The 14,404-nt window shown below is 34.9% G+C and overlaps 1 protein-coding gene across 1 annotated transcript in view; it reads left to right on the top strand.

The window, feature by feature from the left end:
* Positions 1 to 14,404, top strand: part of Xrn1 (5'-3' exoribonuclease 1) — a 112,110-nt gene that overhangs the window by 60,007 nt on the left and 37,699 nt on the right. Inside the window, exons 24-29 of the mRNA XM_046431928.2 lie at positions 140 to 255; positions 741 to 887; positions 4,708 to 4,797; positions 5,177 to 5,312; positions 9,501 to 9,557; positions 9,662 to 9,794. Of these exons, the coding sequence (XP_046287884.1) occupies positions 140 to 255; positions 741 to 887; positions 4,708 to 4,797; positions 5,177 to 5,312; positions 9,501 to 9,557; positions 9,662 to 9,794 (679 nt within the window). The remainder of the gene's footprint in view (positions 1 to 139; positions 256 to 740; positions 888 to 4,707; positions 4,798 to 5,176; positions 5,313 to 9,500; positions 9,558 to 9,661; positions 9,795 to 14,404) is intronic.

Consider the following 14,404-nt stretch of genomic DNA (forward strand, 5'->3'; position numbering starts at 1 on the left):
ATCTAAATGAGAATCCTTATATTGCCACAATCCAATGGTTAGTGATGTCTTGATTATCTCCAAATTTTAAAGGTAAAGAAATAATATTTAATGTGAATTTGTGTTTACATAATTGACCTTTTTGTTTTTATATTTAAAGAAATATTCTATAAAGTACAACCCAGGATATGTGTTGGCCAGTCGCCTTGGAGTGAGTGGATACCTTGTTTCAAGGTTTACAGGAAGTATTTTTATTGGAAGAGGATCTAGGAGAAAGTAAGTTTTTGTTAGAAAAATGTACTTAAAGTGGCAGAAAAATAAATTATAAAGATTAAATGCCTAGTATTTCAATATTTATTTTCTTATTAATTGCTGTGGATTTTCTTTTAAAATCGTGTATCACTTCCTCTGATGATAATCTTTTACTTGAAGGGCATGTTTTAGATGGTTGGAAAGATAGCTTTTATTTTTAGCAGCTAACAAATTGAACCTTGAAAAAAGGTATCAGAGGGTGTGTGTGGAACCTCAATAATAAATTTCCTTGCATTTTATTTCATTATCCTCTATAACTACATAATTTATTTACATAATTTGTTGATTTAGATTTTGAAGCCTTTCCTCTAGTTTTTCAATTACTGCTAATTGAAAATAACCATAATTAAAATACAGAACATAAAAACAGAGTAGAAAGGAAAACGTTTCACTGCTTGAACAAGTTTTTAAAATTTGTATGTGTGTTTGTGTGTATGGTTTAAATTTAGTCCTCATGGAGACCATAAAGCAAATGTGGGTTTAAATCTCAAATTCAACAAAAAAAATGAAGAGGTACCTGGATATACTAAGAAAGTTGGAAGTGAATGGATGTACTCATCTGCAGCAGAACAACTTCTTGCTGAGTACTTAGAGAGGTAAGTGTCTGGCGAGATTCTACTAGGCAGGGCACAGTGGCACACACTTATAAACCCAGCATGTAGGGAGGCTGAGGCTCCAGGATCACAAGTTCAAGGCTAACCTCAGCAACTTATCGAGCTGCTGTTTCAAAATAAATAAAAAGGGCTGGGGGGTGTAGCTTAGTTATAAGGTGCCCCTGGGTTCAGATGCCAGTATCAAAACAAAAGATTCCAATAGATAGCCAGAAACTTAGGAACATACTATTTATTTTGTCTTGCCTTATACCAGTTTTAGAAATAATTCTTTAGAAAAATATGCAGCAGCACATTTGTGTTAACATTCCTTTTGTAAACATGTTAACATTTTCTTTAGTAAATGTTAACTGAGTTACTTAGTGACTAAGATTTACAGGAAATATGCCTCTTCTCACAATTTAATGTTCTTTCCATTGTTCCCCTGGTTTCTGACCTTATCGAAGAGCTCTTATATTTGAATTTCTAGGACTCCCCTAACAAAGTATCATAAACTGAGTGTCTTAAACAACATGATCTTATTGTCTCACAGTTCTGGTGACCTGAATCAAGATATCAACAGAGCAGTAGTTCTTCTAAAGGCAGTAGGGCTTGTAGATAAATTTCTCCAATCCTCCATCATCAGGTGACCATTCTCCCTATATGTGTATCTACATTTCCCCCTTTATAAGGACACCTATTTATTGGATTAGAGCCCACCCTAATAATGCCACTTTAATTTGATTGCCTCTATAAAATCCTTGTTTCCAAATAAAGTCACATTATTTACATATATATTTTTTTCTTTTCTTTTTCCCCCCAGGGATTTAACCTAAGGATGCTTAACCACTAAGCTACATTCCCAGCCCTTTTTATTGTATTGTTTTGTTTTTTTGATCTAGGTCTCACTAAGTTGTTTAGGGCCTCACTAAGTTGCTGAGACTGGCCTCAAACTTGGAATCCTCTGCTTCCAGAGTTGCTGGAATTACAAGTGTGCACCACCATACCCACAACACATTCTATATTTTTTGATGGAGAATGGGAGCTCAATTCTCTACTACCATCCAAAAATTTAGATTGTTTCTTCTATTTACTTTCATATTGCATCAAAAGGTCCATGTTTAAACATCTTCTTTTTTTTTTTTTTTCAACTTCACATACCCATTCATCTAATTTGATTTTTCTTTGCTTGTTTGTTTTTTGTTTGGGTACAGGGATTTATCCCAGGGGCACTTAACCACTGAGGCACATCCCCAACCTGTTTTATCTTTTGAGACAGAATCTTACTAAGTTGCCTAGGGCCTTATTAAGTTGCTGAGGCTGGCTTTGAGCTTACGATCCTGCTGCCTCAGCCTCCTGAGTTGCTGGGAGTATAGATGTGTGACACCATGACCTGCCATTCATCTATTCTGAGATACTTTTAATTGAGCTTTAGGTCTTCCCCATTTCCTCACATCCCCACAGACATACTCCTCCTCTTGTTAGAGTTTTATCACATTTTTTAGTTAAATCTATATTTAAGGTTTATTTGATTATGATAAAATAAATATTCACAGCTGGACCTTGTGGAGGTATTATGATTACATTCCTTTCTTATACATATTTTCTCTGATGCTTTATTATTTGCTTATTATGTAAGTTTATATAAATAATTCAGTCCTAAACTGTGCCGTAGCTTTGAAACTCAATACTGTCAAACAGATCAGGGGGTCTCTGAATTCCATTTTCTTTTTAAAGACTTTTTCCTGGAACCTTACATCATCCTACCTCATTGGCACGCTGATTGCTCTCTAGGGCTGTTGCACAGCTCTCATTCTGGAATTTCCCTTTACTGTCATCCTAGAGTTTCCCTTCACCTTCCGCTGTGTAGGATGGCTTCTTTTTTCTGACTCCTACACTGTATTCTTTTCTTGTTTATGACTCCATTTTGATGAAGCATTTAACTCTGGTAGCTTTTTGAGAAAGCTTGCATGCCAAGAAATGCCTTTATTTTTCTCCTATGCTTGTTTGGATTGGAGATCATTTTCCCTCAGGATTTTGAAAGTGAACTTGAGTGGGGCTTATAACACAGGACTTCACTATTTCTAAAAAGGACCTCCTGGTATCACTCCATATATATTTCTTTTCTCTTTGGCTAATTTTCCAAGAGAGATATCCTTCAGCCTTTTCTTTGTGCCATAGATGTGGGGTACAAAACTAACTGCTAGTTTTCTGGAAATAAACTGGAGAAAAGGCCTCACTAGCAAGTGGTTACTGTGATACACCCCTCATATCTCTCTTCAGGACTGAATGGCCTGGTCCCCTCACAGCAGTAACGATTCTGAGGGCTCCCAACTGCTAACCCTCTTCAAGAATTCCTAAAGTTGCATGCCCTTTCTACAGTAGCCACAGATCCAGTGCCTGACCTAGAAGGCAGGATAAAGGTCCAAGCAACCTGATTACTCCAGTTCAGGACAAGTCTGAAGGGCCATGCAAATTTGAGATCTTTATAGGTTTGGCCAGGGAATTCTTTCAGAATGAATCACAACTTAGTTTCTCCTTGTGCCCAGTTCTGCTTCCTTCCTCTCTTTACCCTTCCACACATGTTAATTCCACAAGCACTTTCTACTATATACTTCCTGTATATTTATCTCCATCTCAGAGTCGGCTTCCTAGAGACAGTCTGCTTCTTAGTGATGCATCATATAGGATTTATGCTTTCATTAATCCCGTTTTCATCATGGCACCTCTTCACCACTTCCCAGCTGCCTGAGTTCTGGTGTACCTAAGGTTAGGGTATCCCCAGTTTGACGAGGTCTTCTGTTGGGGTGGTAGGCAAGTAACCAACTCATGACTGTCAACTAAAATCCTATTAAATCTTACTTCATGCTACAACCTTCAAGTGTACCTGAGTTTTTGCAGGGTTCTGTAGTTCTTGTTTCTTATATTGTTTTTATGTTTTTCTGTTGTAGAAGGCTCGAGGGTGTCCTCCGGACTTCTTGCACAATATGGATGTGGGGGACAAAATTGACTGCTAGTATTCTGCTGGTATTCTGGAAATTAACCAAGCAAAAGAAATGCATACAAAGTAACAATTCACAAACTGGAAGACTTTCAGAATACAGGATGCTTGCCTTAAGCCCACTTTATAAACATAAAGAAAAAAGCACTTGAACCCTTTTTGTGATTGGTTGAAATTGCTTATTGGTGACTTCCCCTACTGGGAATTTAGGATTCAGCTTATTCCTGTCTAAGAATACCTACAATACTCGCCCACCCAGTTTCCAACTTCTGAAATTTCATTAACAATTCTTACATGCTATCAGATACTCTGCTTCTGTCTTTGTTTGTGTTTCTAGATGTATGGACTTCTTTATACTTTACTGTCACGTGTTCAGTCTGCTTTTATATACCAGAAAGTCCTGCACTATTCAGAAACAAATGGAGTTTTGAGGAATATCAGAAGAAACTATTAATCCATTTTGGTCTGCTGTATTGTAGAGTGATCCACCTTTGTTGAAAACATTAGAAAATGAGCTTATAAATATTATTTTTGTTCATTTATCTCCTGTCACTGTAGTCAAAGAATTGGAGTCATCATTGAAGTATTTTATAAGTCTAGGGATTTCTCCCTCAGCCATGGGAGTTTTTAAAAGGTATAAGTATATTCTGGTTTTCAAATCATTCAGTCTCTATTCCTTATTAAAAGTGTCCCTTAATAATACTGTAATATTTCTTTGGTAATGTTACATGTCCCCCTCAGGATCTAAAATTATTTCCTGAAAATTTATGTGAAATGAGCCATATGTGTTTGTACAGCAATATTGTTTCTTGTTTGTTTGACTAGAGCACCAGAACTATTTAGTTATATAGCCAAAAATAGCCAAGAGGATGTGTTCTATGAAGATGACATTTGGCCTGGAGAAAATGAGAATGGGTAAGCAAGATTTATGGTATTTATTGACTCATAATTCAATTTAATGGTTTCCTTGAAGAGTGCACCTAGTTTATCAAAAATTCTCATGTTACTTTTTGTTGTTTGGTATTGTTTCATTTTTCCTTTAACAGCTCATTAGAAATTTTATTTTGTTGATGTCAGCGAATAATTTTAAACTGATTTTTTTCTGTACTCTTTATAATTGAGAGATAGCATGTCCATTTTATGTTAGATTTATAATTAGACTTAGTTAATTTCACTAATTATTAATTATATAAATTTGCCACAATTCTCAGAAAGTTTATATCAGCTCTCTAATATAAGCTCTCAAAGTCTTAATAAATGTGGAAAATATTTTGGTTTTTTGTTGTTACTATAGTGCAGAGAAAGTTCAAGAAATTATTACTTGGCTAAAAGGACATCCTGTCAGTACTTTGTCTCGTTCTTCTTGTGATTTACAAATTCTGGATGCAGCTATTGTTGAGAAAATCGAGGAAGAAGTTGAAAAGTGCAAGGTATCAGCTTTGAATAACAAAATTATTGATGAGATTTTAAGATAAATGTACTATGTATTATTTTACAAATAATTAAGTTTTTTCTACCAACTAATATCAATACTCAATGGTTCTAATTAAAATAATCCTATGATTTTAAAAAGCATCCTAACCATTTTCAATGGCATGAGTAAGTTCATCTGAACAGATATACTTTAATATACAAAAGCAATAGCATTTAAATTTTATTTCTTTATAGTATTTCCAGCTTTAAGAATTAATATTTTGAAACTCTACTCATGATAGAAAGTTTGTGATTGAGAAATAAGGTTAATCCCCATTTCTATCTATTCTAATAACTACGTTCTTTCAAGGTACAATTCATGTGTTTGTAGAAAATAATTTACTTAATTAACTTTTATAAAATTACAAGTAAAATGTACTTTTGAGTTGGGCATGGTGATGCATGCCTTAATCCCAATAGCTTGGGAGGCAGAGGCAGGAGGATTGCAAATTCAAATTCAGCACTTTAATGAGGCCCTAAGCAATTTAGTGAGACCCTGTCTCAAAACTTAAAAACTCAGCAGGGGCTTGGGGATGTGGCTTGGTGGTTTAGCACCCCTGGGTTCAACAAGGAAAATAAATAAACAAGTAAATAAAATGTGCTTTCAGAGTTAAGCAGGCTGGTACATGCCTGTAATCCCACTGACTTGGTAGGATCACAAGTTCAAGGTCTTGTCTGGCAATTTAGGGAAACTTTGTCTCAAAATAAAAAATATAAAAAGCTGGGTATGTAGTTTTGTGATAGAGACCCCTGGGTCAATTCCCAGTACAAAAATAAGTAAAAAAAATAAAACAAAATGCACTTTTGTCACTCAAGTTCATTCAGTTAGTAAGAATTTTTGAAATCCTACTTTATCTCTCTCCTTTTTCTTATATTTTGCTTTTTCAGAGCAACAAGCTTCTGTAGTAGACTTATGTATTTTATGTACTTTACTCTTCTACCATAGTACAATAGAAAATGGATTGATTGGGCTGGGGTGGTAACTCAGTAGAAGAGCACTTGCCTAGCATGTGTGAGGCACTTGGTTTGATTCTCAGCACCGCATATAAATAAATAAATAAATAAGGTTCATCCACAACTAAAAAATATATATTTAAAAAATGTATTACAAAAAGAAAATGGGGGGCTGGGGCTATAGCTCAGTGGCACTTGCCTAGCATGTATGAGGCCCTGGGTTTAGTCCTTGGCACTGCATAAAAATGAAACAAAGGAATGCTGTCCATCTATGAGAACAACAACAACAACAAATTTAAAAAAATAAATAAAAGAAAATGAATTGATATTATTGCTTTTTAGAAACTTTATTTTTCACAAATTTACTTTTTTATTAAAATGATTGTTAACATAGCACTCTCTTTTTTGCACTAGTAGAATTAAGAACTGTACTCAATCTATCTCCTCCACTCTCTGTTTGAATCCCTCTTTTGATTTGGACTGGGGTCTACTCTGTGGTAGAGTACTTATGCAGGAAGCCCTGTGTCCAAGCCCCAATTCAGGAAAAAAAGGTTTTTAACCTTTTAATAATGCTTAGCTAGTATTGATGCCTAATAATGATTAGCTACTATTATAATTATTATTACTTGAATTTTTTCTGATTATGGTCTAGAAAATCACCACTAGATGGTTTTTTTTTGTTTGTTTGTTTGTTTTTTTCTCTTGGGGGGAAATTATAAGGCTCAGCGCAAAGAATTTAAAGGGGGTTGGGGGATGTATACTGGAGATCACACCCAAGGCCTCATGCATGCTGGGCATGTGCGCCACAACTAAGCTTTACCTTCTGTCCCACGAGTTTAATTTTTGAAAGGTCATTGATATTCAGCTGTGATTACCTTTTAATTGTCTCAATATAGAATAAAATATATTTCTTCAGCATTGTTTCTTGGTTTTGTTTTGGAGGGTTTAAAGAAGAGGTTTGATTTTTTTGTTTGTTTGTTTTGTTTTATGGTTCTGAAAATTGAACCCAGACGTTCTCTACCAATGAGCTACATTTCCAGCCCTTTATTTTATTTTTATTTCTATTTTATTTCAAGATAGAGCCTCACTGCATTGTCCAAAGTGGCCTGAAACTTGTGATCCTCCTGCCTCGGCTTCCTGAGTAGCTGGGATTATATGCGTGTACCACCATACCCAGCTACTGGGAGAGCTTTTTAAGAAAGCTCTGGGTTCCACCTTAGAGCAGTGCTTCTTAAACTTTAAAGTACAAATAAATCATAGTAGCATCTTGTTAAAATACTGGTTCTGACTCCGTAAGCCTAGGGTGAGGCTTAAGAGTTTGTTTTGTTTTCCTTTTTCTTTTCTGCAACACTAGGGACAGAACTCAGGGCCTTGCACATGTGAGGCAGTATTCCACCTTTGAGCGACACCCCAAGCCCAAGATTCTGCATTTCTAAAAATGATCACATTTTGAGTAGTCCCCAAATTCTTCATCCAATACCTATAGAATGGAGCATATTGTGGAAATTACCTAGTGTGTTCATTTGCCTAACAAATGAAGTTTGATAATCACATCCTCTGGTCAGAGCTGTGGTATAACAATGCCTAGGTATATATTAGAGCTTTTGGGTTGTTTTTTCCAATGCAGTAGTCCAGGCACAGTTCTGGTATCTTTTTCTTTTTTCAGTTCCTTTAAATTCTTCTGATATTCCACTTGTTGCAGTCTGTTAATCCTGCTATGGGCTGAATACATAGACACCTTATCAATATGGCCTTCATTATTCACCTTATTAAAATTGCATTATCTCCCCATATTGCCCATCTCTCTTCCCTGCTCCTTTTTTTTTTTAATGCTTTTTGCCTTTAATTTTCAAACATACAGGCCAAGTGGCACATGCCTATAATCCCAGTGATTTGGAAGGCCAATATAAAAGGATTGCAAGTTTAAGACCAGCCTGGACAATTTAGCAACACCCTATCCCAAGATAAAAATAAAAAGGCAGAACTCGAATTGGTTCAACATCCCCAGGGGAGCTGAACAACATCCCTAGCCCCCATTTTGTTTCTGTTACATCTTTCTTAACTAGAGTAAACAATCAGTTCACTGCTTTATTCCTAGCACTTTGATTAATGACTACATGGCACATAAATGTAATTTAACAAATATTTACTGAAAGAAAAGATAAAATGCCTCATAATAAAATAGACACTGTTTAAAGGATTGAGCACTTACAGTATGTGAATACATGAACTCTATAGTTCATTGTTGTTTGATGTCCTCTTGCCCTTATTTGCAAAAGTGATGTTCTAAAGAGAAATCTAAAGATAGCACTGCTGACATTTTTTAAATGAGGTTAGTATTCTCTATTTTAACAACCTACTATTTTATGGAATGCAATCAATAGAAATAATTTCCACTGTTTGATTAGCTAGAACACGTAAAATTATTGCCTTCCCATAGATGGAAGGCAGCTAATGCTGAAAGTGTGAGTACACAGAACAAGTGAAAAAGAACAGGAAAAACTCTTCTTCCAGCATTCTGTAGATAACTCAAACATTCAGACATCAAATTTCACAATAGATCAAAAGGCAAAGGTTTTATCAAATGAACTCAAGCTTAATTTTTAAAAATACCACACAACCCATGGTGTTCTCACAGATAATACTTTATACCTTTCTTTCTTCTATAAAAATCTTTGCTGGCTATTTCCTATAATTCTTTTGAAAGAGGAAAAAAGCCATAAGATAGCACTTTTATATATAAAGTTCAAAATAGGCAAATCTAATCTTTTGTGTTAGCAGTAAGTTTACTTGAGGAAGGCCAGTAAGTAGGAGGGGCTGGAGAGGGTTTCTTATGCTTAAGGAAAAGTGCTGCTCGGATCAAGTGTGGATACACACAGATGTATTAAAGAAAAAAATTCTTCTGGCTTCACTTACAACTTTGCATTTTTCTATGTCATATTTCAAAAACAATTTACATTAAAATTTTTAAAATAAGAATTTAGGTTTATAAGCATTTTATAAATGTTTATTTTATTCCCACTTACCCGTAGCTGCGGAACTTTAGATGTTCTTAAAATTAATCATTTCGTTTGGCTTTATAAGCTTTTTTGTTTTGTTTTTTATTTTTGGTTCTGTAAACTTAAGATATGTTGAAGTAGTGAATTCTGCTTTTACAATTTTACACATAAAAGTTTTTTTTCTTTCCTCAGCAAAGAAAGAATAATAAGAAAGTACGAGTGACAGTGAAGCCACATTTGCTATACAGAGTAAGTTCCTATCAAAGAATTCAAACTAGTTGCTTTTGCTTTAAAAATGTTTTCAATATATTAGAGAAACTTTTAATGAGAATTAATGGCTCTCTTATTTTCAGCCTTTAGAACAGCAACATGGAGTCATTCCTGATCGGGATGCAGAATTTCGTCTCTTTGACCGTGTTGTAAACGTGAGAGAGAATTTTTCGGTTCCAGTTGGCCTTCGGGGCACTATCATAGGAATCAAAGGAGGTAATGTCTCAATACTTGATAAGTCTTTAGCTATACTTATATGGTAATATAAAGCACAAATTTGTGTGTTTTTCATATCTAAGCAGAAAAATGTATATATCAGGAAAAAATCCTTTTATGTTGTAGCTTTTGTGAAATTTTTTTTTCCTTCTACATTGTATTTGTCAGAGAAAATTCCCCTTTTTTTTTTTGCCTGTGTAATCATCTAAGACATAATTAAAAGAAGGGGAAGTTGAGATGGGACTGTCAAATTTTGCTGGTTTATATTTATCACACTGAAATTATATAAGATCTTTAGGGTAAACATATGTTTTTATAAAACTAAGAGGAAATTTTCATAACTTTTCTTTAAATTTTTTTTTTTTTTTTTGGTACTGGGAATTGAACCCAGGGGCACTTAACCACTGAGCCATATCCCAACCCTTTTTCGTATTTTATTTAGAGACAGGATCTCTCTAAGTTGATGAGCCTGGCTTTGAACTCTTAATCCTCCTGCCTCAGCAGTCCCAAGCTAATGGGATTACAGGCACTGTACCCAGGCTTTAAACTTTTGTCTAATCTTGCTCAGAGCTTTACTTTAATTTCCATTGTAATATTTAGGATTCTATGAAGAAATAAATAAACATCGCATTGTTTACATTTGAAGATTGGGAATTAAATTTGTATATTAATCTAAATTTTATATCATAATTAAATTATATAAAACAGACCTATCAATCTGTTGAACAATAATGTGCATATAGTTAGCATTACTGTACTGTATACTTTAAAATGGCTAAGATGGTAAATTTTATGTTTTTATATTGTTTTGTTTTGGTGCTAGAGATTTAACCTAGGACACATTCTAAGTGCATTCTAAGTACTTGCTCTACCACTGAGCCCTATGTTGTGTGTTTTAACCAAAAATTTAAAAAGGAGATGTGGGGGATGGTACACACCCATAATCCCAGTGACTTAGGAGACTGAAGCAAAAGGATCACAAGTTTGAGGCCAGCCTGTGTAATTTTGTAAGACCCAATGTCAAAGTTGAAAAATAAAAAGGGCTGGGAATGTAGCTCAGGGTAACATGCCCCTGGGTACAATATCAAGTACTGGGGAGTTGGGGGGTGGAGGAGAGAAATAAAGGAAGAGAAGGAAAAAAAAAAAAAGGAGGAAGCATCTAAGGTTCTAAATGTGTCCCAAAGAGATACCTGGAGTGAACAACTTTATGGAGCAGATTCCAAAAATAGCCCCAACCTGAAACAGCAAATTAGGTGCCCAGGGATCAGGATGCTTTGCAGCACTGTCTCTCCATGACCCAGGCACTCAACCACTTGGTCTCACCATCCCAAAAGGAAAAATAGGCAGGCCACAGGCATATTCAGTATCAACGGTATGCCACATACTTAAATATTTTGTACTCAACCTTCACAACCACCTGACAGATGGATATTATTTCCTTACCTGAAAGATTAAACAATTTGCTTCTATTTACATCAATAAGTGGAAGAGCTGTAATTTGGCTTAGTTTGCTTAATTTAATGGTCTCAAGTTCCATCCATTTTCTTTTTTTTTTTTTTAATATTTATTTTTTAGTTATCGGCGGACACAACATCTTTGTTTGTATGTGGTGCTGAGGGCCGCATGCATGCCAGGCGAGCGCGCTACCACTTGAGCCACATCCCCAACCCCATCCATCCATTTTCTTGCAAATGACATAATTTCATTTTTCTTTAGGGCTGAATAAAACTTCATTATATATACATACTAAATTTTCTTTATCCATTCATCCGTTGATGGACACCTAGGCTGTTCCATAGTTTGGCTAGTGTGAAATTGTGCTCCTATAAATATGGGCAGGCATGTATCACTGTAATTTTTTTTTAGGATAAATACTAAGGAGTGGTACAGCTGGGTCATATGGTGGCAGATATTGTGTAGTCTTCTCCACAGATATAAAACTGGTTGAATGAAGAGCAACTGACTGATTGATTGATTGATTTTAAGGAATTGGCTCATGTAGCTATGGAGACTGGCAACTCCAAAATTACAAGCTGGAAATTCCAGCAAGAGCTGATTTTGCTTGAGTCTGGAGGTAGATTTCTTCCTTTGGGGGATCCCAAATCTTCTCTTATGACTTTCAGCTAATCAGATGAGACCCACACAGGTTATGAAGAGTAATCTACTTTGCTCAAAGTCTGCTAACTTGAATGTTAGTCACAGCTTAAAAATAGTTTCACAGCAATATCTACATGAATGTTTAACCAAACAGCTGGACACCACAGCCTAAGTTCACAGATGAAATCAACCAACATGAATATCTTAGACAAGCAACTCCCAAAGTGCACTACTTTCTACTGTACATGAAATAACTTTAAGTAAAATAGGGCAGTTCATTAAATAACATTGATCAGTGATTCTTTTATATTGTATTTTCATCCTAATTATTTTCGTAAGAAAGACTCTATTTGAAATGAGCCCTGACACCGCACTATGCTTACTTGTAACAAAGAAAGCAGGACCAGAATTCAGCAAGAAATTAATTACATTGTTTTCATCTTTTTTTCTTGTTGTTGGTACCCAAGGCTTCACACATGCTAGGCAGGTACTTTAATACTAAGCTACATTATTAGCCCTTTTTGCTTTTTTTTAAATTTATTTTTGTTGTTGTTTTAGTTATTTTGTTGTTTTTTGGGGTACCAGGGATTGATCACGGAGCCACATCCCCAGCCTTTTTTTGTATTTTATTTAGAGACGGTCTCATTGAGTTGCTAAGCGCCTCTCTGTTGCTGAGGCTGGCTTTGAACTTACCATCCTCCTGTCTCAGCCTCCCCTGCGGTGGTGGGATTATAGGTGTTCCCTACCTGCCTGGCTTTTGTTTTGTTTTAAGACAGGGTCTTGCTAAATCGCCAAGGCTGGCTTTGAACTTTTGATCCTCTTGCCTTAGCTAGCTTCCTCAGAAGCTGGAATTACAGGTGTGCTTATTAGCCTATTTTGCAGAAATCAACAAGATGATTTTTAAAACCTATATAGGATCCAAAGACTCTGGACTAGTCAGATCAATTTGAAAAAATGACAAAATTGAAGAATTTCTACTACCTGATTGCAAAATGTATAAAGATTGAATAGTGGAAAACAGTGTAGATTGGCATAAAAACAGACTGTGTGTAAATTAGTGGAATAGAATTAGACTCCAGAAACAGACCTATACGTTTATGGTCAATTGTTTTATAGTGACGAAATTAAATGCACCTTATACCTTCTATAGAAATTAGTTAAAATTAATCAGAGACTTATGTAAGAGGTAAAATTACAAAAACTTCTAAGAAAAAAATATTAATAATATAGAGTTTGTTAAAGATATCTTAAATAGCACATAGAAAGCCTGAAATAGAAAACATTGATCATTTGGATTTCATGAAAATAAAAGATGTTTTCTCTTCAAAGACACTGCTACATAACAGATATGGTAGCACGATTCTGTAATCCCAGCAACTCAGGAGACAGAGACAGAAAGATCACAAGCTGCCAGACAGCTTTGCAAAACCTTATCTCAAAATTAAAAGGGCTGGGGATGTAACTAGTTGTAGAGCACTTTCCTAGCATTCACAGGACCTAGGTTCAATCCCCGGTACCAAAAAAAAAAAAAAAAAAAAAAAAGACATTATTACAGAAATGAAATTACAAGCCACATACAAAGAAAATATTAGCAAACTGTAAATCCAACAAAATACTTGTGTTTAGAATATGTAATTTTTACAACTGAGTAATAAACAATTCAAAATTTAAAAAAAAGAATAGCTGAACAGATATTTTACCACAGAAGATATGTGGCAGAGGAGCTCCAGTGGCGCAATCGGTTAGCGCGCGGTACTTATAAGATATGTGGCAGAAACATGAAAAGATGCTCAAAACCATTCGTCATTAAGAAATAAAAATTAAACCCATAAGAAGAGTTGAGGATGGAGCTTACTGGTAGAGTACTTGCCTACCATGCACAAGGCCCTGGATTTAATCCCCAAACCTCAGTACAAAAAAAAAAAAATTTAATTGTAATGCATTCTACTGTCTCATATAACAAATTAAAATTTTAAATATTAAAATATTTAATGTTAAATATTAGCAGTAAAAACAAAACAAAACTGTTAGCAGTATTGTGGAGTAACTGCAACTCTCCTACATTGCCAGTGGGGATATAAAAGATATGGCCACTTTGGAAAGTAGGTTTTTAAAAAAGCTATTAAACATGCATCTACTGTAAAACCCAGCTGTTCCACAGCTGTTCCATCCCTAGAGGCTTACCCAAGGAAATGAAGGCTTAAACAAAAACAAGGTCTCATTCATGAATCTTTGAAGCAGCTTTGTATATAATGACCAAAAAACTGGAAATAATCTAAATGTGCATCAACAGGTGAGTGGTTAAATAAATTGTTAGATACCTGTACAATGAGATATTTCTCAAACAATAAAAAAGAAAAAACTACTAATACATACAATGAGAATGACACTCAAAATAATTATGCTGAAAGAAGCTAGACAAAAGAGGAATACATATTCTATGATTTTATTTATATAAAATTTTAGAAATACAAACAGGTTAGTTTGTATTTAGTTTGTGACAGCAGACTTTT

The sequence above is a fragment of the Marmota monax genome, unplaced genomic scaffold (genome assembly GCF_021218885.2).
Source record: "Marmota monax isolate L192 unplaced genomic scaffold, Marmota_monax_Labrador192_F-V1.1 WCK01_AAM20220418_F8-fsc00022, whole genome shotgun sequence".
Classification (NCBI taxonomy): Eukaryota; Metazoa; Chordata; class Mammalia; order Rodentia; family Sciuridae; genus Marmota; species Marmota monax.